This window comes from Saccopteryx leptura, chromosome 11 (assembly GCF_036850995.1).
Source record: "Saccopteryx leptura isolate mSacLep1 chromosome 11, mSacLep1_pri_phased_curated, whole genome shotgun sequence".
Taxonomy (NCBI): Eukaryota; Metazoa; Chordata; class Mammalia; order Chiroptera; family Emballonuridae; genus Saccopteryx; species Saccopteryx leptura.
Genome location: NC_089513.1, coordinates 61,132,869 through 61,157,197, shown reverse-complemented (window position 1 = coordinate 61,157,197; position 24,329 = coordinate 61,132,869). Strand labels below are relative to the sequence as shown.

Below are 24,329 nucleotides of genomic sequence, written 5' to 3'. Positions count from 1 at the left end.
TGTGGTTGAGAAAGCAGAGGTACAAAGAAGAGACATAAAAAATCACACATTTGGGCCTGACTTCTGGAGACCCAGTGGATAAAGCGTAAACCTGGAATGCTGAGGTCACCAGTTCAAAACTCCAGGGTTTGCCCATTCAAGGCACATACAAAAAACAACTATGAGATGATACTTCTGGCTCCTCCCCACCACACCCCTACTGCCTTTTTCTTTCTCTCTCTCTCAAGTCAATAATATTTGTTTTTTAAATGAATGTTAAGATATTTTTATTTTTTATTTATTAATTTCAGTGAAAGAGAGAGAAACATCTAGCTGTTGCCGTGTGGGCCCTGACCGGAAATTAAACTGGCAACCTCTATGCTTTGGGACAATGCTCTAACCAACTGAGCTATCCAGGCAGGGCAATAAATAAAGTCTTTACCAAAAAAGTCACAGTTGGTTATAGGTAGAAATACAATTATGGGCAAGGGCTCTTTTGTCTCTCTCACAATCACCCTGTAGATTAGGAGTCCTCAAGCTTGGCTTATTACCAACCTCACTGAAGAGCTTCTTAAAGCTACAGAAGTCCAAGCTCAGTCCTGAATACTGATTGACTCAGTAGGTTGATAGGGTCTGGCATTTATGTTTTTTATTAAAAAAAATTATTGACTTTAGAAAGAAAGGAAGAAAGAGAGAGAAGGGGGCAGCAAGAAGCATTAACTTGTAGTTACCTCTCTATGTCCTTTGACTGGGTGTGGGTCAAATAAATTTGCAAATATAATGTATATGTTTGCTCGCTTATAGTTTGCATTGGGTGTTGGGGACAGGCTGTAAGCAGGCAGGGTCGTTATAGCCTAAGGCTTAGTTTTAAGACTAAGCCTTTTCCACCCTTCTAATACTAAGATCATTTCAAAACTAAGCTTTTCCCCACACCCTTGACTGTTGCATGATGTGGGGATGGTGTACTCTCATGAGGAATCCCATTTATGCCTCAGATAAGTGAATTTGTATCAGACTTCCTTGTTTATATATTGGATTAAAGGTTTTAATTTCTACATTATAAAATGGAGCAGAGGAGCCCATGCTGGAGGAGAGCAGAGAAAGGCCACATGGAGGGGAGGAGAAACAGCCAAGATGGTGGAGTGCTGAAGAAAAAGCCAGTTTGTGCAGAGAGAAGGAGATGGGGAGCAGAGGTGAATAAGGCTGGTGAGGTAGAAATCTTTGATTCTAGAAAACTCGGATAAGTCAGTGGCTTTGGGAGCCCTGAATGGAAAGGGAAATGTTTTCCCACTGGGTGTATTTCTTGACCACCGGATGCAAGATAGGATTAAAGTTAATGATCCACCAGTTCTTGGCTCCATTGTTTCATTACCATCTGTCCGAATCAAATGAGAACCTGCATGGGCCCGGCGGTTGTGATGGTGACTGTGGCTACTGGCTTTACATTTGGCGTAGTCACCAAGATTGAATACAGATTGGTATGGAGCCACCACCACCTTTGAGCAGTGGAGTAGAGGAATGGCTGCTGATATGGTTCCCCATGGCTGTACTTTTGGGGGCCACAGGCTGGCTGACTTTTACAGCCATGCGTAAGGAAACCAAGAGCTCTGTGGAAGAGGCTGCCCAGGACCTGCAAACTGAGCAGTGGAAGGAGCTGAAGCAAGCACCAGAGGTGGCCGACCAGGTTCACGAGATTCACCTGGAAACTGAGCAGCCACTGAAGAAGGATCACAAGTTCATGAGTTGCAGATTGCCCTGGATATTGTGGAGAGCCAGCAGCGGTGGGAGGCCGGGGCTGGGGCTGCAAAGCCCATGGAGCAGAAGGCGGCAGCCGCCCGGGGCTCAAGCCTGACAGCAGGAGCTGGTGTTTCCAGTTCCTCTTTGGAGGATGAGGAGAATCAGGCTGGAGTTGCGATCTGCAGTCTCCAGAAGGTGAGAGCCCAGAAGCAAGGAGTACCTACTACACCCCTGGTAGGTCTGCGATTTTGGGACATAGGGGCGAATACCATCATGCTCTCCGGAGCAGAGATGGAAATGCTGACTGCCATTGCCACATGCTCCTCCTTGGGACAGTGTAAGACCTGCCAGGACGGCAGGGATGAGGGGGGTGGCTAAGGCCCCATGTGTGTGGACTGATTTCTGGACTACAACCCGGAGTGGGCACTGGCTCCTTTGTTGGATGGACTTACAAATTTTGGACAATGTGAAATACCCTGATGGGGGTAAGGGTAGGCTTTGCTGGAAGCACACCCCTGCCCCGGGAAGCTTTTCCCATGGCTGAAGAGAAGTCCGAGGACACTTGCACTTTTGGCAAAGTGCTCAGAGACTGGTGAAATGTACCTTTGTAATTGTTGAAACTGTATGATTTGTCATGTTGTTGTAATTTGTGTAATGTGCCTAATTTCCTTGTGCAGGAATACCTGTGCTTTAGATTGTAAGAAAGCAAAAGGGGTGGAATGTGGGTCAAATAACTTTGCAAATATAATGTATATGTTTGCTCGCTTATAGTTTGCATTGGGTGTGGGGGACAGGCTGTAAGCAGGCAGGGTCGTTATAGCCTAAGGCTTAGTTTTAAGACTAAGCCTTTTCCACCCTTCTAATACTAAGATCTTTTAAAAACTAAGCTTTTCCCCACACCCTTGACTGTTGCATAATGTGAGGTGCTGCACTCTTATGAGGAATCACATTTATGCCTCAGATAAGTGAATTTGTATCAGAGACTTCCTTGTTTGTATATTGGATTAAAGGTTTTGATTTCTACAGTATAAAATGGAGCAGAGGAGCCCATGCTGGAGGAGAGCAGAGAAAGGCCACATGGAGGAGAGGAGAAGCAGCCAAGATGGTGGAGTGCTGAAGAAAAAGCCAGTTTGTGCAGAGAGAAGGAGATGGGAAACAGAGGTGAATAAGGCTGGTGGGGTAGAAACCTTTGATTCTAGAAAACTCGGATAAATCAGTGGCTTTGGGAGCTCTGAATGGAAAGGGAAATATTTTCCCACTGTGTGTATTTCTTGCCCACGGAGTTCAAGCTAGGATTAAAGCTAATGGCCCACCAGTTCTTGGCTCTGTTGTTTCATTACTGTCTGTCCAAATCCAATGCAAACCTGCATGGGCCAGGCGGCTGTGATGGTGGCAGTGGCTATTGGCTTTACACTGGGCAAGCCTGGGGAAACAAACTGGCAACCTCAGCATTCCAGAATGATGTTCTATCTACTGCGTCACCACAGGTCAGGAGGCATTTACATTTTGAAGGAGCTCTCCTGAGGACTCTGAGTTGAAGCCTGCTTTGAATCACTGTTCACTGCTCAGTTCACTCTTGCCATGAATAAGGAATATCAATTTTGGGGTGGTTTAAATTAAAGCTTTGGGCCCTGGTCAGGTAGCTCAGTTGGTCAGAGCATCCTCTTGATACACCAAGGTTGTGGTTTCAATCCCTGGTCAAGGCACATACAAGAATCAACCAATGGGTCCTGACTGGTTGGCTCAATGGTAGAGCACTGGCCCAGTGTCTGGATGTCCCAGGTTTGATTCTCAGTCAGGGCACACAGGAGAAGCGACCATCTGCTTCTTTACCCTTCCCCCTTCCCTCTCTCTCTCTCTCTTCCCCTCTTGCATCTAGGTTACAGCAAGTTAGCACTGGGCACTGAGGATGGCTCCATGGCCTTGCCTCAGGCGCTAAAATAGCTTGGCTGCTGAGCAATGAAGCAACTGCCCCAGAGAAGCAGAGCATCGCTCCCTAGTGGGCTTGCTGGGTGGGTCCCGGTCGGGGTACATGTGGGAGTCTAATGTCTTCCCATTTCTTACTTAACAAAAAAATAAAAAAGGAATCAAACAATGAATGCATAATAAGCAGATGTAAGGCCAGTAGCCACGGCCACCATCACAGCCGCCTGGCCCATGCAGGTTCACATTAGATTTGGACAGACGGTAATGAAACATTGGGGCCAAGAACTGGTGGGCCATCATCTTTAATCCTAGCTTGTACCCGGCGGGCAAGTAAAAACACACACTGGGCTCCAAAACCTATTTATTCAGTGCTCACAAAGCTACTGACTTATCCGAGTTTCCTAGAATCAAAGGTTTCTAGCTCACCAGACTTATTCACCTCTGTTCCCCATCTCCTTCCTTCTCCCTGCACAAACTCTGCACAAACTGGGTTCTCCCCTAGCACCCCATCATCTTGGCTGCTTCTCCTGGCCTCCTCCACGTGGCCTTTCTCTGCTCTCCTCTCTAATGCTAATCTCAGGAACAGAGAAAGCAAGCTCCCGGTCTGCCCCTAATTATAGAGTAGAAATCAAAACCTTTAATCCAATATACAAATAAGGAAGTCTCTAATACAAAGTCACTTATCTGAGGCATAATGGTATTCCTCATGAGAGTGTACTACCCTACATCAAAAAGGGTGGGAAAGGCTTAGTCCTAAAACCAAGCCCCAGGCTACAAGGATCCTGCCTGAACACAGCCCACCCCAACACACATTAATATAATCATGCCCATTCCAAGCAAGAAGGGCAACTAATCACCTGGGCGATGGGCTTCCATGTGGGCAGCACCATCTTTAACAAAGTGAGCATAATATATTTTATCTGCCCAACGGCAGAACAACAAATGAATGTTTCTCTCTCTTCCTCCCTCCTTTTATCTCTCTACAAAATCAATCAATGAAATCAAATACTTTTTTAAAAATTAAAGCTATGATTGTAAAAGGCCATATCCTAAAAGAAAATGCTAAACTGACAGAAGAGAGAAAACTCACAAAGAACGGTCAGTCACAGGCCCTTACCTTTTTGGCAAATAAGTCAACAGGAGCCAGACACTCAGGAGTGTTGTTTCGGACGTTGTTCACAATGGGAGAGACTGGATGAAAGATGATGTTCTCTATGGGGTGGATTAACTTCAGAGCGTCCTGAGTTGAGACCTCACCAAAGTCAAGCCATTTAGAGACGGCCTCCTCTCCATCTAATATGGCAGGCATCCTAGCCAGTGAGGTCAAGACATTGGTTAGAAGAGGCAGAATAAGGAGATAGATGTGAGTCAGTTGATAGCACAAATCATCACAAAGGAAGCTTGCCCTTCCTCTGTGCTTAACTTGCTGATTGCTGCCATGTACTCCCTGACCACAACTTGACAGGACACGAAACTCAACATTAGGGAGAGCCAGCTTATAAAGTTTTGTGTGTGTGTGTGTGTGTGTTTTGTATTTTTCTGAAGTTGGAAACGGGGAGGCAGTCAGACAGACTCCCACATGCGCCTGACCGGGATCCACCCGGCATGCCCACCAGGGGGCAATGCTCTGCCCATCTGGGGTGCTGCTCTGTTGCAACCAGAGCCATTCTAGCGCCTGAGGCAGAGGCCACAGAGCCATCCCCAGCGCCCGGGCCCACTTTGCTCCAATGGAGCCTTGGCTGCGGGAGGGGAAGGGAGAGACAGAGAGGAGGGAGAGGGGGAGGGGTGGAGAGGCAGATTGGTGCTTCTCCTCGGTGTTCTGGCCGGAAATTGAACCTGGGACTCCCGCACACCAGGCCGACGCCCTACCACTGAGCCAACCGGCCAGGACCCAACTTATAAAGTTTTATGGCAAAGACAGTGAACAGTAATTATAACTGGATCTAAATTTAGTTGTAATTTTGATATCGTCATGAGATGAGGTGAGCACAATGTTCACCTACTCCCTGTAAAATATTTTTTAAAGTATGTGTTTGGTTGGGTTTTTTTGACAGAGACAGAGAGAGTCAGAGAGAGGGACAAATAGGAACAGACAGACAGGAAGGGAGATGAGAAGTATTAATTCTTCATTGTGCTGTCTTAGTTGTTCATTGATTGCTTTCTCATATGTGCCTTGACTGGGGGTGGGGGGAGGGCTACAGCAGAGCAAATAACCCCTTGCTCAAGCCAGAGACTTTGGGCTCAAGCCAGTGACCATGGGGTCATGTCTATGATCCCATGGTCAAGCTAGTGACCCCGTGCTCAAGCTGGTGAGTCTGTGCTCAAGCCAGATGAGCCTATGCTGAAACCAGCAACCTCAGGGTTTCAAACGTGGGTCCTTCGCGTCCCAGTCTGTTGCTCTATCCACTGTGCCACCACCTGGTCAGGCTAAAAAGTATGTTTGATTTGTTGAAATGAGAATAATTATTAAAATCGATGTTTATGCATTTTTCTCCTAAAATCAACTGTACTACTCATCAGTGAAGTGTGTACTATGTTTTGCATTGGCCTAGCACATAAAACTGAGCACTCCAGTGTATATATTAGATATGGTATTTTTTGCTCCATAAGACACACTCCCCCCTCAAAAGTGGAGGGGAAGCCTGACCAGGCAGTGGCGCAGTGGATAGAGCGTCAGACTGGGACACAGAAGACCCAGGTTCGAGACCCCAAGGTCGCCAGCTTGAGCGAGGGCTCATCTGGTTTGAGCAAAAGCTCACCAGCTTGAGCCCAACGTCGCTGGCTCAAGCAAGGGGTTACTTGGTCTGCTGAAGGCCTGCGGTCAAGGCACATAAAAAAAAAAAGAGAGATTCTCACAAAAGTGGAGGGGAAAATGCACATGCATCTTATGGAGCGAAAAATAAGTTGTTGTTTTTTTTTTACAGAGACAGAGAGAGAGAGTCAGATAGGGACAGACAGGCAGGAACAAAGAGAGATGAGAAGCATCAATCACCAGTTTTTCGTTGTGACGCCTTAGTTGTTCATTGATTGCTTCCTCATATGTGCCTTGACCGTGGGGCTACAGCAGACCAAGTAACCCCTTGCTCAAGCCAGCGACCTTGAGTCCAAGCTGGTGAGCTTTGCTCACACCAGATGAGCCCGCACTCAAGCTGGCAACCTTGGGGTCTCGAACCTGGGTCCTTCGCATCCCAATCTGATGCTCTATCCACTGCGCCACTGCCTGGTCTGGCAATCTTGGGGGTTTTGAACCTAGGTCCTCAGTGTCCCAGGCTGATGCTCTTATCCAATGCACCATGGCCTGGTCAGGCTATTTCTTAACCACTAAATGCATAAAACTGTGGTAGTTTTTAATAGATTTCTATTATTTTTTAATATGTCACAAAATGTTTTTCAAATTATTCTTTTGTTAAATTTATTGGATGACGTTGGTTCGCAAAACCATACAGGTTTAGGTTGCGAAATGGGCAACTGGACAAACCACCATGTGCCCACTCCATCATGCACCCTCTGCTCCTGGCAACATCTCTTTTGGTCCCCATCCTCCCGACCCCTTTCCAACCTCCAGCCCCCTTTTCCTCTGGCTGTCACCACACTGCTGACTGTGTCTATGTGTTATGTATATACTTTTTTGGCTAGTCCTTTCACCTTCTTTCATCCAGCCCCTAAACCCCTTCCCCTCGGACAACTGTCTATTTGTTCCATGTATCCATGCCTCTGTTTCTATTTTGTTTGTCACTGACACAGTTTTTAACTTTAGTTATCTTTATTTATTTTTACAATTTATTTATTGATTTGAGAGAGAAATATTGATCTGTTTCTGTATATGCCCTGACCAGGGATCGAACCGGCAACCTTTGCATATTGGAATAATTCTCTAACCAACCAAGCTATCCAGCCAAGGCTGTCATCCTCTTAACCCCACTTTTCCAATAAATTCTGTGGTTTTCATTGTACAATTTTGCATAATGTAGTGATTTTTAGGGATGCATGTCACAAATTGACTATATTTTGTGAAGCAAGTGTCTTAGTTTCCTGTCTAAATCTGTGCATATAGAAACTTTAAATTCCAAAAGCTACCTATCTAAAATCAAAGAGAACAAATCCTCTCTGAATCCTTTTAGACCCAGGAATAAGAAGTGTGACTTGCCTGTGGTGTATGTTATTCAAGCTTTTGCAGGAATCCACTGTGATGATGGTGTAGGAATACAGGCAGTCTCCTCCCTCTGGTGGCTCCCAGCAGTCAAAGATCCCAGCCATTGTTAACAGCCTCCAATTGTTCCAGTCTTTCTCCCAGTCCTTAGGACTGTTTGCAGCATCAGTGCTGACTGACTAAAGCAAAATACATGGGCAGATAGATACTCAGCAGCTTTTTTCTACATGCATATTAGGCACTACCACAGAATTAAGAGCATTGCAATCATTTTAGAAGTAATTTAGTCCATGTCTTATAACTCTTTCAAAGGAAAAAGGATTGGTGGCAAATAACCACTGACGTTACAGATTTATGCCTCTTGCAATGCTTTCAGAATACAATTTAATACCTTCACTAGGCATTGAGGCCTTCTGTGATCTGGCCCATCATTCCAGCTTTTACTTACAGTGTTAATCTGAACCAAAGCAAGCTGTCTATAATGAAGCCATCATGCAATTTTGTTCCCAATGACTTAGTGAAACAACCCATCCCACCCCTGCCTAAAATGTCCTTTTCACGCTTTTTTTTAATAAAGATTAAAAAAAGGCTTACTGATTTTAGAGAGGAGAAAAAGGGGGGGGGGAGGGAAGAAAAGCAAAAAGCATCAATTCGTAGTAGTTGCTTCTCGTTATGCGCCTCGACTGGGCAAATCTGGGTTTCAAGCTGGGAACCACAGCATTCCAGGTTAACAGTCCATCCACTGTGCCACCAGAGGACAGGACTTCCCACCCTTCTTATCATGCCAACTCCTACTTGACATTTAAGATTCAGTTCAAGGCCTAGAATACAGAAAGCTAGAAAGAGTGTCACCTCCACCTTACACAATAAGAAAAAAGCTAGATAATTTATGAAATCATAACTTTCTTTTTTTTTTTTTTTTTGTATTTTTCTGAAGCTAGAAATGGGGAGACAGTCAGACAGACTCCCGCATGCGCCCGACCGGGATCCACCCGGCACGCCCACCAGGGGCGACGCTCTGCCCACCAGGGGGCGTGCCAGGTGGATCCCGGTCGGGCGCATGCAGGAGTCTGTCTGACTGTCTCTCCCCGTTTCTGGCTTCAGAAAAATACAGAAAAAAAAAAAAAAAGGAGTTTTCAAGCAATTTCTTGTACAATCTAGCTGTTCAAATTTGCATACTTTATAAATAAAATATTTGTTTAGCTTTTCAAAAAAAATAGTGATGATGGTTGCACAACTTTAATTATACTTAAAAAAATAACTGACTTGCATACTTTTTTTACTTTAATGTTTATTTTTATTTTATTTAATTAATTAATTATTTATTTTTTAATGTTTATTTTATTGTTTTTAGAGAGAGGAAGGGACAGAGTGAAAAAGAGACAAGAACATTGATCTGTTCCTATATGTGCCCTGACTGGGGATTGAACCAGCAAACTCTGCAGTTCGGGGCACTGCTCTACTCAACTGAGCTACCTGGCCAGGGCATTTTTTATTGATTTTAGAGAGAGGAAGGAAGAGGGCTAGAGAGAGACAGGAACATCAATCCATTCCTGTATGTGCCCAGACTGGGGATTGAACTGGCAACCTTTGTGCTTCAGGATGATGTTCTAACCAACTGAGCTATCTAGCCAGGGCTGACTTGCATACTTTAAAAGGTAAATTATGTCTCAATAAAGCTGTTATTTTTTTAAAAAACTCTATGAGGGAATAAAAAAAAAGGTCCTTGTTTGGATTAGTTTCTCTGTATTTTTCTAAATATTTATTGTGAGTGCTGATAATACCTTTTCTGTTTTGACTTGGGGGAAGTAGATGAAGTATGGCTGCCTCTGGCTTGTTCCCGGATATTGTTGCCACTCATAGAATCCATCTGCTAAAACAACACAGCGTCTTCCCTTTCCCAGAGGCACCTGAGGGAAAATATGAGCAAGATATGGTGTTAGCGATACAATCATGTTTCACAGACATGAGTTAAAATTTTAGGTCTACCAATATGTGACCTTAGAGCAGTTATTTAGCTTCTCAGTACCTCATTTTTCATATGTATAAAGTGACTATTCACACAGATGCTGAAAAGATTAAATAATGTACACAACAGCAATAGGTCTCTAACAAATAGGCACTTATGGTCACTAGTCTCCCAAGTTGGCTCCCCAGTGAGCCATCCCATGTCGTTCCCTCCCACAATGACTTTGGGCTGGGCCAATAGAATGCCACAGAAGTGATCCCATACGGCTTCCAAGTCTAGGTCACAAAGTCTTTCAGCTTCTGCTCTGCTGTCTTGGATCGTAAGCTTTCAGTAAGCCAGATGCCCCGGAAGAAGGCTGACCACCCTGACTTAGTGGAAACCCTAGGCACATGAAAGGCTTCCAATTATTATACCCATGCCAGCTGGGGTGTCAGACATGTGGGTGAAGAAGCCATCTTAGACATCTAGCCCCAGCTGTCATGTGATTATAATCACACAAGAATCCCCAAGTGAGAACTGACCACTTGAGGCCAGTCAATCCACAGAATATAAGGAATAATATAATTAGGTATTTGTTTGTTTGTTAGGCATGGTTTGTTACACAGTAATAAATAAAACAGCATTCAACATTAACTGGGAACACACTTTGGAACTTTAACAGAGGTTCCCAAAAGAACCTTATTTTTAATTTTTCAGGTATATAAGGCACTAATAGCTCTGTTTGAAAAAAGAACCGAAAATGAGCTTTTTTCCTATGTAAGGTACCTACCTTGAAGGACCTTTTCTCCATTATGGTCTCACTACGACAGTTGCTAGTATTGAATTGCAGTTTGGAAGGATCACCTTCTTTGAACCAAGATGGGACCAAGCCCCATCGCATGGGAACAATAACACGCTCAGATGAGTCTGCACCCTGCCATGGAGAAAGGTTAAGATCCAGTGAGGAAATCATAAACCAAATTTAGTACATGCATTACATTATTACTAGTATCAAGATACAAAGAATAGAGAAAAGATTATTAAAGGGAAAGATTTGCCTGACCAAGCGTTGGTGCAGTGGATAGAGCATCAGTCTGTGATGCTGAGGACCCAAGTTCAAAACCCAGAGGTCACTGGCTTGCGCACGGGCTCATTCAGCTTGAGCGCAGGCTCACCAGCTTGAGCAAGGGGTTGCTGGCTTGAACAAGTGGTCACTGGCTTGGCTGGAGCCCCCTGGTCAAGGCACATATGAGAAAGCAATGAATGAACAACTAAGGTGCTACAACTATGAGTTGATGCTTCTCATAACTATCCTTTCCTATCTGGTCTATCTCTCTCACATTAAAAAAAAAGAAAGATTCTACTCAAGAACAATTTTAGTGATTTATCATGATGTAATTTGTGTTCACTAACAATCATATTTATTAGAATGTAAGACATTCTGCTTGGGTAGAGTAAAGGACACAAAGAGGTTTCATTTATGCAAACACTTAGTTAGTGCCTACTAGGGAGAGACATAGTACTAGGCCCTGAATGTCATGTGGTCCCAGCTCTCAAGAAGTATAAGTTAGGCCCTGGCTGGTTTGCTCAGTGAATAAAGCATCAGTCCAGCATGTGGAAGTCTGAGGTTTGATCCCCAATCAGGGCACAGGTGAGAAGCAACCATCTGCTTCGCTCCACTTTATCTCCTTATCTCTCTCTTCCCCTTCTGCCGCCAGTGGCTTGACTGGTTTGAGTATTGGCCCCAGGTGCTGCAGATAGCTTGGTTGGTTTGAGAATCAGCCACATGTTCTAAAAATAGCTCAGCTGATTCTAGCACTGGCCCCAGACAAGGGTTGCCTGGTGGCTCCCGGTTGGGGCTCATTCTGTCTATCTCCCCTCCTCTCACTTAAAAAAAAAAAAAAGCACAAGTTATAGACAAGCATAATACAATGAGGTACACACTGTGATTAAGGGATACAGAGGGTGCTATAGGGGCATGTGGAAGAATGCTTAGCTCAAAGGGCTTACACTATAACATGAGTCCACAAAGACATAAAAATAGTAGGATAGGCCCTGGTTGGGTGGCTCAGTGGATAAAGTGTCATCCCAGTATGCCAAGGTCGCGGGTTCGATCCCATTTGGGTCAGGACACATACAAGAAGCAATCAATGGGTGCACAGCTAAAATGGGACTAAGTGGAACCACAAGTTGATGCCTCTCTCCCTCTCTCCCCTTTCCTGTCCTCCCTCTCTCTTCCTTCCTCTCTCAAATCAATGGGAAAAAAATAGTAGGCTAAGGGCCATATGTTGGGCAGATAAAATGTATTATGCTCACTTTGTTAAAGATGCCGTCGCCCAGGTGATATTAATGTGTGTTGGGGTGGGCTAAAGGCAGGCAGAATCCTTGTAGCCTGGGGCTTGGTTTTGGGATTAAGCCTTTCCTACCCTTTTTGATGTAGGGCGGTACAATCCAATCATGCCTTAGAGAAGTGACTTTGTATTAGAGACTTCCCTGTTTTGTATATTGGATTAAGAGTTTGGATTGCTACACTATAAAATGGGGACGAAGTGGGAGCTTGGGCTCTTGGTTCCTGAGGTTAGCATGAGAGAGCGGAGAGAGTAGAGCCAGCAGCTAAAGGAGGCCACGTGGAGGAGGCCAGGAGAAGCAGCCAAGATGGCGGAGTGCTGAGTGAGATGCCAGTTTGTGTAGAGTTTGTATCTGGGATAAGGAAGGAGATGGGGAACTGAGGAGAAGAAGGCTGGTGAGCTAGAAACCTTTGATTCTAGGAAACTCGGATAAGTCAGTGGCTTTGTGAGCACTGAGTGTGACTGGGTTTTGGAGCCCAGTGTGTATTTTTACTTGCCCGCCGGGTGCAAGGTAGGATTAAAGGCTATGGCCCACCAGTTTTTGGCTCCATGGTTTCTTTGCCGACTGTCCGAATCCAATGCGAACCTGCATGGACCAGGCTGCTCTGATGGTGGCTCTGGCCCTGGCTCCTGGCTTTACACCATATAAGTGGTACAAACAATGAGTGTCAAAGAAGTTCTATGAGGAGTGATTTGTGAGGGTTAAAATGGAGAAGTATCGTCTAACCCAGGGGTCTCAAACTCGAGGCCTGCAGACTAATCCATGAAGTTCAAAATATTTTGGATAAAATTAAGTAAGCCTAGGGGCCTACTTGTATTTTTCATTTCTCTAGCATCCTAGCTAGATATTAGCTTAGTTAACAGCAGTTGTGATGCGAACTACAGTTTCTGGTCGTTTTGTGACACTGAGTAAACTGCATGTACGATTGTGCTTGTTGTACTGATTTTTTTTTGTTTTCAACTGCAGTGAGAAAAGTGTTGCGTAACAGTTGCCTTTTGTAGACCTAGTGCGGGCCACCGAACGGCTGTGATCTTGCTCTGCGGCCCACATGCTGAGTTGAGTTTGAGACCCCTGGCTAACCAGTGGTGGCGCAGTGGATAAAGCGACGACCTGGAACGCTGAGGTCACTGGTTTGAAACCCTGGGCTTGCCTGGTCAAGGCACATATGCGAGTTGATGCTCCCCGTATGTGCCTGGAGAAGGCTAGCCGAGGGTTTTGAACCAGAACCTCACCATTCCAGGTCGATGCTTTACTGTGCCACCACAGGTCAGGCTGATGAAATCTTTTTTTTTTTCTGTGGCAGAGACAGAGTCAGAGAGAGGGACAGACAGAAAGGGAGATGAGAAACATCAATTCTTCCTGGCGGTTCCTTAGTTGTTCATTGATTGCTTTCTCATATGTGCCTTGACCGGGGGCTACAGAAGACCGAGTGACTCCTTGCTCGAGCCAGTGACCTTGGGTTCAAGCTGGTGAGCCTTGCTTAAACCAGATGAGCCAGCGCTCAAGCTGGTGGCCTCGGCGTCTTGAACCTGGGTTCTTCACATTCCAGTCTGACTCTCTATCCACTGCACCACCGCCTGGTCAGGCTGATGAAATCTTTTAAAATAAACATACACACTATTCTGCACGGGATATAGTACACTATGGGTTGGGTTGGAAGAACCAGCAGTAGAGTGCATTTAGGGAGCTACTACAATAGCTCAGGGGTCTGGTGATAAGGATACAGTAGCTCTGGTGACAGTAATGAGAATAAAAGACATCTAAAAGATAGAAAATATAAAATTGTGGTGCAACTGAAAAAAGAAAACAGGGATGATTAAGTTTTCAGGCCCAGAGACTGAAATAATGATGGCTTATTGAACAAGAAATCTAAAGAAGGGTTTGATCTGGGGAAAGATCTTGTGTTAAATTTCTGATAATAGTAGCAAGTTTAAAGAAATGGTTGAAAAAATCTTCACCATTTTCCCTCTTGAGAGCTGGGGTCTGTGTTCCCTTCCCTTGAATTTGAATGGGAGGTGACTTGCAGAATGCGGCAGGTGAACTATAATTTCTAAGGCAAAGTCAGAAAAAAATTTTCAGCTTCCTTCTTATTTGCTTTTGGAACTCTGAGCTGCCACGTAAGAAATCCCACTACCCTAAGAGTGCCAGGCTGTGAAAAAAGCCCAGGCTGCTTGGTGAGGCCACATGTAGGTGTTTTGGTCAACAGCCTAGGTTAAGAGTCACCATCAACTGCCAGACAAGTGTCTGAAGATGCCTCTAGATCAGATGTTGGCAAACTTTCATATAAAAGACCAGATATTAAATACTGTGCAGGCCATACAGTCTCTTTTCAACTATAACTGCTGTTTATGAACAAAGCATAGACAGACAATAGATAAACGAACATTGCTCTATTCCATAAAATTTCATTTACAAAAATGGTCAGAGGGCCCTAGTTTTGTGACTCCTGCTCTTGATGATTCTAGTCCCAGATGCCAAGTCTTTTCAACTGAGACCCCAGAGTTCGGGGAAGAGACAAACCATGTCTGCAATGCTTTGTCTTAATTCCTCACTGGTGAACATAATAAAGGTTATTTTAAGTCACTAGAATCAAATCCAAATAGAGCTGTTTACTATGTCCAAAAGCATGTGGAATTAAAGTTTAGTAGGAGACAGGCAGCGTGGTAGAGAGAATGGGTCACCAAGCTTTTTCTTTTTTCTTTGTATTTTTCTGAAGTTGGAAATGGGGAGGCAGTCAGACAGACTCCCGCATGCGCCCGACCAGGATCCACCCGGCATGCCCACCAGGGGGCGATGCTCTGCCCATCTAGGGCGTTGCTCTGTTGTGATCAGAGCCATTCTAGTGCCTGAGGCAGAGGCCACAGAGCCATCCTCAGAGCCTGGGCCAACTTTGCTCCAATGGAGCCTTGGCTGCGGGAGGGGAAGAGAGAGACAGAGAGGAAGGAGAGGGGGAGGGGTGGAGAAGCAGATGGGCGCTTCTCCTGTGTGCCCTGGCTGGAAATTGAACCTGGGACTCCTGCACGCCAAGCTGACAGTCTACCATTGAGCCAATCAGCCAGGGCCAACCAAGCTTTTTCTGTAATGGGCCAGAAAGTAAATATTTTTGGCTTTGTGAGTCCATATAGTCTGTTGCAACAACTCTGCCACCACAAGTAGTGTGCAAGCAGTCAAAGAACAAATGAATGAGCATAGCTATATTCTAATAAAACTTTCTTTACAAAAATAGGCAGTGGGCCAGATCTGGTCTGAAGACTCTGGTTTGCCAACTTCTGGTACAGAGGAAAAAATAAGGCATTTTTAAGATCCTGATTCAAGCATTCCTTCTCTGCTACTCATGAAGTCAGACTAGTTTCAATTTCCTGGACCGTCAAGTTTCCTTTTTTGTCAAAATAGAGTGAACCTTGCTTGCAGAATCATTAATACGCGTGGCATGGAATACACATACAAATTAAAGTTTAGTAATTTTTTTTAGGTTATAATTATAATGGTTACTGTTAAAGCCCTTAGGATAAAGTTTCTTAGGGAGTAAATGAAGTACAAGATTTAACCTGTGGGTACAAAAAGAGAAAAGAGAACTGAGGAAAAATTAGTCTAAGAAGAAATACCTAGAGAGAAAAAAGTAGAATGAGAAAAGAAAGGAATCATCAGTAGTGGTGTCTCAGAAGGGATTCCCTTTTGTTTAAAGCCAGTCCCTCCACTGTGTTCTGGGTAAAAACCTGTCCTGTTTCTTTTAAAATCTTGCCTGTATTATTCAATCTCCGCTCTACACACACACACACACACACACACACACACACACAGTCCACTCTCATTTTTCATGATAGTTAGGTTCTACAATGTTGCTGCAAACATTGAATTAGGGAATCCTAAACTGCTGTTCTTAGGGGAAATAAAGGGCTAGTTTCCCATAGGCCTATGGTGACAATATTTTCATCAACTAATATGTCACCTGGTTATATGTGTAATTTCTTTTAAAAAGACATGTTATTTCATATATGTTGATTCATTAATGGTGAATTCATAGCCAACAATACAGTAACTGATGCTGGAATGAAGCTTATTTAATAACACATGTATCTTCTTCTTTTTTTTTTTTTTTGTATTTTCTCTGTAACGCATATTACACCTTCTTAAATTTAGGAATACTAGGCAGCAAGCACTTTTGGTCTATGCTTAGGGACAGCTTTAAACAATGAAATCACTAATGCAAAAACATAATACTAAACAGACTGCAAAAAGGACACTTACTTATATAGCATTAGAGCTGAAACAAGAAGGTAGAGCTTCACTTTTTCTGTTTAGTTTAATAGCTTTGTCTTATTCAATCTCAGCTGGGAATGTGTATCAGGTGACTCAAATTTTCATCACTGTATTGTCCATGAATGGCTACAAAAGCAACATGGGTATTATTTCGGGAGTTTGTAATGCTGGTGGTTGAGGCCAGGCAGGTTTGCACTGAATTTGGGCAGATGGTAGAGGACCTGAGGGGCTGGCAAGTGTTGGGCCATACCCATTTATTGGAGGCTCGCAGAGACAGGTGAACGACTAAACAAAGGAAAACCACCCTTCAGGGTGGTGGGAAAGCAATCTGGGAGAATAGTGGCCCGAGGGAAAGCACTCATAGCTTTTCGTAGACACACATGTGGCTTTCTGCAGCATGCTCACGCACTAATTATGCAACATGCTTGCAGCCAGGAAACCAGCCAGCAAGCCTACCACAGCTGTTTTCCCCACAGGGTTACAAATACATTTTAGCAAGTAAGCAAATTTGCAAATACAAAATCTATAAATGAGGATCAACTGTGTGTGTGTAGTTTTCCCCCACAACTATAGAAGCAGCTAGGTATATTATGTGGACCCTAAGAAATAAGATACTTACTAAGAAGGGCACTTGGTGGCTTACTGGGCTCAACTTTAAAAAACAGAGCCTAGCCTGGCCTGTGGTGGTACAGTAGATAAAGCACCACCTGGAATGATGAGGTAACTCGTTCAAAACCCTGGGCTTGCATATTCAAAAAGCAATCAATGAACAAGTAAAGTGAAACAACTATGAGTTGTTACTTCTTGCTCTACCCACCCTTCTGTAAAATTAAAATAAAAACTTTAAACAAAACAAAACAGAGCCTAGCAGCCATTTCTATACACAGGCCTCTCAGGCAAACTTAATTTCAGAGAGAAATTAAGCTGCCTGCCTCCTGCATTGAACTGCCAGCCTGCACTGTGTTCCTGACATCTGAGCCAGCTCTTACAAAGGAGTTCCTGGGATCCTATTTCAACCAATAGGACGTCTCCCTGCCCAATCAGAGCTGTACAGCTATATCCACTCTCCCTCATCAGCTTCTTCACTGGCCAATCAGCATCTCCATTCTGACCAGTTAGGACAGTGTCTTTTGAATCAGTAAGACAGAGGATTTGACATCACATCCTCATTTGCACGAGGACAGATCAATCAAAGACCAGGGATGCAGACTTCTGTCTGTATTAGTCAGCTCTCTTCTGGCTCTGAGAATGCACTTTCCCTTTCCACCAAAGACTAGAGACTGTGTTTCCCTGCCTGGAGCTAAAACACCAAAGATGAAAAACTGAAGGGTCTTGCCAAAGCAGACCAGAGAAGTGCAGAGCAGAGATGTCTAGCTGGAGAGAGAGGGGCATGGCTACAGGGCCACCAAACAGCTCTGTTTTCACAGCCACACTGCAGTGTCATAGTTGAGATGTTTGCACTGAATAGTTTCCTTTTTCACCCCACCCCAAACTGGGGTTTCCTGCTGGTGTTGGCCTTTGTTTGACAATTGTATGCCAAAAGAAAAAAGAAAACCAGTCAGTGTACAGGATTACTAAAAAAGGGAAAACGCTAGAAGAAAGGATAGGAGGGATGTAAATCTATTCATCTTATCAGAGCTAGAAGGAAGAAAGAATGTGTGAAGACCAGAGCCTTTATAAACCTAACCCTAACCCTCTCTTTCAGAATCAAAAAGATCCCCTCCACAAAGCAGAAATGAGAATAAGAGATAACATTACATAATAGCCAACTAATAATTTCTTATCAGAAATTTGCAAGACAAAACTCTTAAATCTAAGGTTCTCAACATGGGACAATTTTGACACTCACGCAATCCGTCACCACCTCCCCCAAAACCAGATGCAGATGGGAAGGGGGGATGTGCAACATCTAGTGGGTATAACTGTCAATATCAAAAGATGTTTTGGTTGTTATGACCTGGGTGATGCAACTGGCATCTAGTGGGTAGAGGCCAGTGATACTGCTAAACATGTTACCATGCACAGATCAGTTTCCCACAACAAAGAACTATCCCACACAAAACGTCAATAGTGCCAAGGTTGAGAAATGTTATTCTTACAAATTCCAGTGTTCACCTTTAACTTCAGTGTGTTCACTGGACAATTATAAATCAAACCCAAACGTGAGGCTGCCTTATATTGGAAACAATTGAAAAAGTGGCTGCAAAGCCAAAATACTGAAAATATTGCTCAGTATTAGTCATCTTTTCCTCTACCATTTTAGATTTGTGACCAGAACAGCTGGTAGCTCTGGGGTAGATGAATAAAAGAGGAAGTAATCTGCAAACCAGTGGTTTCAAATGTAAATACTGCAATCTATACATATGTGCTGGTAGTTGATGATGTGGATTAAACTGACTGCTGAAATGGTTCCAATTCTGCTTTACAATTTACAGGTTTGAGAAAAATGAAACCAACTATTTATCAAAATTAGGAAACCCAATGTTTGGAATCTAATGAACACAATAAAGTGGGGGAAATGTGGGTGGAAAGAGACTTTGCATGGGCATGGGAGGGCAGGATGCCATATAGATGGTATTATGTTGAGTAGAACACTTGAAACCCTGTCAAGACAATAAATTAAAAAATAAATACGTGTCTAGATATTACTGATAGTTTGGATATTTAGTAAAGCAAACAGGTACTCATCTTTCAGAGGCTGAACAATTCTGAGACTTTTTAGTTCTTTGGTGGCTAATTAAAACTTTTAACATTATAACCTTTGTAGTTTACACTGTTTGGTAATAATTAGCAAGAAGAATTTGTTAAGAAATAGTCAATAATAGATCTGAATAAAAAATCAGCACTAAGGGTACTGATTTTTTACTGAAGTATTATTTTACTTCATTGCCCAGAAGTAAAATAATAAATAAAAAAGGTGCCTGACCAGGCGGTGGCACAGTAGATAGAGCATTGAACTGGGACACAAGAGAACCCAGGTTCGAAACCTTAAGATCACCGGCTTGAGCACGGGCTCATCTGGTTTGAGCACAGTTCACCAGCTTGAACCCAAGGTTGCTGGCTTAAGTAAGGGGTCACTCGGTCCGCTGTAGCACCCCCCCACTTCGTCGCCCCCTTCCCCGTCAAGGTACATATGTGAAAGCAATCAATAACAACTAAGGAGACTATGGAACCACAACGAAGAATTGATGCTTCTCATCTTTCTCCCTTCTGCCTGTCTGTCCCTATCTGTCCCTCTGTCTCTGTCACACACACAAAAAAATGTTAGAAAAACCCTAGCAATCTTAATAAAATTTATTAGAGAAGTAGTGTCAAAACACTAATCAATCAGCTAACTCATACCACTGACAGGAAAGGAGGGCTATTTTTATTTACTAGGGGCTCTACCTTTCCCATTCCCAGTTCTGGGAAGCAGTCACTTGAGTGGGGACAGTGGTCTGGACCTCAGTCCCAGCTCTGTCTGTTATTGATTGGGTAACCTAAGACAAGTGACAATGTTTCTATATTTCTGCCTTTACAACTGTTAAACAAATGTTTCTCCGAGCTAACATTCATTTTATAATTCTAAAGAAAAGAAGCAGAAAAAGAACCAAAGCTAAAAAAGAGTAAGTCTCACACACTTAACCCTTCTTTCCCTTCAAATTACACTTTCATTTGAAACATTTTATTGTTTCCTTTCCAATCAAGGTTTCCCTTGATATTCATTTTATTTTGATTATCCTCTCACTATAGAAAGCTTTCTTTTTTTTTTTTTTTTTTTCATTTTTCTGAAGCTGGAAACAGGGAAAGACAGTCAGACAGACTCCCGCATGCGCCCGACCGGGATCCACCCGGCACGCCCACCAGGGGCGGTGCTCTGCCCCCCAGGGGGCGGTGCTCTGCCCATCCTGGGCGTCGCCATATTGCGACCAGAGCCACTTTAGCGCCTGAGGCAGAGGCCACAGAGCCATGCCCAGCGCCCGGGCCATCTTTTGCTCCAATGGAGCCTTGGCTGCGGGAGGGGAAGAGAGAGACAGAGAGGAAAGCGCGGCGGAGGGGTGGAGAAGCAAATGGGCGCTTCTCCTATGTGCCCTGGCCGGGAATCGAACCCGGGTCCTCCGCACGCTAGGCCGACGCTCTACCGCTGAGCCAACCGGCCAGGGCCTAGAAAGCTTTCTTAAATGGCTCAAGAATAAACTATTTTATGTAAATAGCTTATTTAACCAAAAGGAATAATGTTTTTTGGTTTATTTCAAGTAATGTGGCCCTTTGTAGAAATGAGTTTTGTTTATTTTTACAGAGAGAGTCAGAGAGAGGATAGATAGGAACAGACAGGAACAGAGAGAGATGAGAAGCAACAATCATCAGTTTTTCCTTGCGATACCTTAGTTGTTCATTGATTGCTTTCTCATATGTGCCTTGACCGTGGGGCTACAGCAGACTGAGTAACCCCTTGCTCGAGCCAGCGACCTTGGGTACAAGCTGGTGAGCTTTGCTCAAATCATCAGATGAGCCCGTGCTCAAGCTGGCGAGCTTGGAGTCTTGGACCTGGGTCCTCTGCATCCCAGTCCAACGCTCTATCCACTGCGCCACCTCCTGATCAGGTGAAATGAGTCTTTTTTTTGACTACCATATAATCACAAGAGTTCTGAAGAGTATGTAGCAGTGATATAATCAGCTTTATAAAGTGATTTAAACACTATGGATCAAACATAATAAAAACAATTATGTTTTTAAAAACATATGAAGGATGGTTAACATTTAAATTAAAACAAGACACAGAGAAACCATTAACTTCTGTGATGAAGCATTTTTATCACAGACATGCTAATAATAAAAATAAAGCTAAGAGGCCTGACCTGTGGTGGCACAGTGGATAAAGTGTTGACCTAGAATGCTGAGGTCGCCAGTTCGAAACCCTGGGCTTGCCTGGTCAGGGCACATATGGGAGTTGATGCTTCCTGCTCCTTCCCCCCTTCTCTCTCTCTCTCTCCTTCTAGTGAATAAATAAAAAATCTTTAATAAATAAATAAATAAATAAAGCAAAGAACCAAAACCTGAATATAAATTATTGGTCATTCCAACACTATAATGGGTAAATACTATAAATATGAATGCAATTAATCTTCCAATAACCAAACCAAATACATCTATTTCTAGCTTCAGTAGAAAATACAAAAATATTGAAAATATAAACAAAAAGAATAGAAATTTCAATGTTTAAGAAACAGCAGAGGCGTTTTAGATTATTGAGTCTTAACCCTTTCTGATTCAGCACCACTGGAAAGAGGCATGAAAATTTTTTTTTTTTTGGTTTTGCCTTTTACTGATTTCAGTAAGAGAGGAAGAGGAAGAGGGAGAAAGAAATGGGAACACTGACCTGTTCCTGCATGTGCCCTGACCCGGCATCGAACTAACAAACCTCTGCAATTCCAGCTGGCACTCTAACCAACCAAGTTATGCGGCCAGCCCCACCTCCCTTTTTAAAAATATACTCAAATGACCGTTGATCAGTGAGGCTGGAAAGATGCTGTCTTAAAATATGTATTCAAATACAAGGTTCATAAATTATTTTTTTTTCCTAACCCTAACCCTAAACCCTAAACCCTAACCCTAACCCTACAAGGTTCATAAAATTTGACATGCTTAATTAAGGGTAGGCAGTATGCCTTGTATAAAGCAGGCATTGAATTGAGCCTGAGAAATACGTAATAAATTATAGTGCAAAATTGTAAGATACCAATAAAACGCCTTTCAATGATGCCCAGAGTGGTTCTCAAAAGGGGGGAAGGTCAAATAAAGGCTGGTTTTTATATTATTTCAGAAGCTGACCATACACCAAACCAAACACAGTTGACCCTGAACAACACGGGTTTGAACTGCATGGGTCCACTTACACGCGGATTTTTCTTCTCAGTAAATACTGTTAATACACTATCTTCATGGTTTTCTTGATAACATTTTCTTTACTTTAGCTTACTGCATTGTAAGAATGCAGTTTATAATACACATAACGTACAGACTGCATGTTAATCTACGGTTACTGTTATCCGTGCGGCTTCCGTGCGCCGCAGGCTATTAGTCAAGGGTCTGGAGAGGGAGCCGTTAGTTAATGTCGATTTCAGCCTTCCGCCAGGTGTGGGTTACCTTCTCCAAGTGCAGCCGGGACAGGAGCACCGGGCCGTCGGACCGCGGGCCCTTGTTGTAGGACGGCCGGTACTTGTCGGGCTCCCTCCACTGCGGGAGGCGGCGCTCGCCCCGCGGGCCCCGATAGGCACACGCCCTCGTGAGGACGTCCGGCGGCAGGTGGCAGGAGGTCCGCCCGCACATCCTCCGCGCCTCTCCACCTAGATCACAGGGCAGCAGCTTGGAGCCCGGGCCCCTCTGGGGGACCACTTGTGTTCTCATCTTCTCGTCCCCGCTCCTTTCCCTCCTGCATTAGCTAGGGCCTCACCAGCGAGCACCTGCTAACCTCGATGACGGCAAAACTCAGCCTCTTCCCGTCCGTCGTGGCGCCCCTGCTCCCCAATACCAGGGACCCCAAGGTCCCCGCCCGCCCCCGGCCCAAGTTTGGCATAAGGTGGCCCTAAGGCCTCCTGCTGGCGCCACCTGGCCCCTCCGCGCCAAGGTTAAGGTCCCTCCACCAGCCACCCCCTCGGCCACTCCGCCCCCGCCTCGCCCTCCCGCCGCCTCAGCCCCGCCGGCAGCCCGCCCGCCTCGCCCTCCCGCCGCCTCTGCCCCGCCGGCAGCCCGCCCGCCTCGCCCTCCCGCCGCCTCAGCCCCGCCGGCAGCCCGCCCGCCTCGCCCTCCCGCCGCCTCAGCCCCGCCGGCAGCCCGCCCGCCTCGCCCTCCCGCCGCCTCTGCCCCGCCGGCAGCCCGCCCGCCTCGCCCTCCCGCCGCCTCAGCCCCGCCGGCAGCCCGCCCGCCTCGCCCTCCCGCCGCCTCTGCCCCGCCGGCAGCCCGCCCGCCTCGCCCTCCCGCCGCCTCAGCCCCGCCGGCAGCCCGCCCGCCTCGCCCTCCCGCCGCCTCAGCCCCGCCGGCAGCCCGCCCGCCTCGCCCTCCCGCCGCCTCTGCCCCGCCGGCAGCCCGCCCGCCTCGCCCTCCCGCCGCCTCAGCCCCGCCGGCAGCCCGCCCGCCTCGCCCTCCCGCCGCCTCTGCCCCGCCGGCAGCCCGCCCGCCTCGCCCTCCCGCCGCCTCAGCCCCGCCGGCAGCCCGCCCGCCTCGCCCTCCCCGCCGCCTCAGCCCCGCCGGCAGCCCGCCCGCCTCAGCCCCGCCGGCAGCCCGCCCGCCTCGCCCTCCCGCCGCCTCAGCCCCGCCGGCAGCCCGCCCGCCTCGCCCTCCCGCTGCCTCTGCCCCGCCGGCAGCCCGCCCGCCTCGCCCTCCCGCCGCCTCAGCCCCGCCGGCAGCCCGCCTCGCCCTCCCCGCCGCCTCAGCCCCGCCGGCCGCCCGCCCGCCTCGCCCTCCCGCCGCCTCAGCCCCGCCGGCAGCCCGCCCGCCTCGCTCTCCCGCCGCCTCTGCCCCGCCGGCAGCCCGCCCGCCTCGCCCTCCCCGCCGCCTCAGCCCCGCCGGCAGCCCGCCCGCCTCAGCCCCGCCGGCAGCCCGCCTCAGCCCCGCCGGCAGCCCGCCCGCCTCGCCCTCCCCGCCGCCTCTGCCCCGCCGGCAGCCCGCCCGCCTCGCCCTCCCGCCGCCTCAGCCCCGCCGGCAGCCCGCCCGCCTCGGCCGCCCGCCGCCTCCCCGCCGGCCGCCCGCCTTGCTCTCCCGCCTCGCTCTCCCGCCGCCTCACCGCGTGCCGCCCGCCTCGGCCGCCCGCCGCCTCCCCGCCGGCCGCCCGCCTCGCTCTCCCGCCGCGCCCTCCCGCCGCCTCACCGCGTGCCGCCCGCCTCGCCTCGCCCTGCCCGCCGCCACAGGCGTCCACTTCCCAGCTCCAACTCTCAGGGAACCCCGCCCCGGCCCCGCCTCCCAAGCGGGGGGTGGGGGGAGCCTAGTCCCACCCCCACGTAG

General features: G+C 46.5%; 2 protein-coding genes across 4 annotated transcripts in view; one reads left to right on the top strand and one right to left on the bottom strand.

Annotated features, from left to right (window-relative positions):
- The window catches only part of HMCES (5-hydroxymethylcytosine binding, ES cell specific), a 27,226-nt gene extending 2,975 nt beyond the window's left edge, over positions 1–24,251 (bottom strand). Inside the window, exons 1-7 of one of the 3 annotated variants that reach the window (XM_066352504.1) lie at positions 24,214–24,251; positions 24,112–24,125; positions 22,476–22,675; positions 10,531–10,674; positions 9,577–9,702; positions 7,790–7,971; positions 4,760–4,952 (exon numbers count right to left, since the gene is read on the bottom strand). In XM_066352504.1, coding sequence (XP_066208601.1) covers positions 4,760–4,952; positions 7,790–7,971; positions 9,577–9,702; positions 10,531–10,674; positions 22,476–22,658 — 828 coding nt within the window. In that variant the 5' untranslated portion in view covers positions 22,659–22,675; positions 24,112–24,125; positions 24,214–24,251. Of the gene's footprint in view, positions 1–4,759; positions 4,953–7,789; positions 7,972–9,576; positions 9,703–10,530; positions 10,675–22,475; positions 22,676–24,111; positions 24,126–24,178 lie in introns of all 3 variants that reach the window. The other 2 variants (XM_066352506.1, XM_066352505.1) reach the window with 2 other exon arrangements.
- LOC136382915 (uncharacterized) lies at positions 22,805–24,329 on the top strand. Its single transcript, XM_066352305.1, has 2 exons — positions 22,805–22,908; positions 23,024–24,329. The coding sequence occupies exons 1-2, from the start codon at positions 22,805–22,807 to the stop codon at positions 24,327–24,329; spliced, it is 1,410 nt and encodes a 469-aa protein (XP_066208402.1).

What these genes read in the sequence shown, in the direction of transcription:
- LOC136382915 (XM_066352305.1), top strand. Translation starts at nt 22,805, where the DNA reads ATGACGGCAAAACTCAGCCTCTTCCCGTCCGTCGTGGCGCCCCTGCTC. An exon ending in CGGCCCAAGTTTGGCATAAG is followed by an intron (nt 22,909 to 23,023) that starts GTGGCCCTAAGG and finishes CCGCCGCCTCAG; the next exon opens with CCCCGCCGGCAGCCCGCCCG.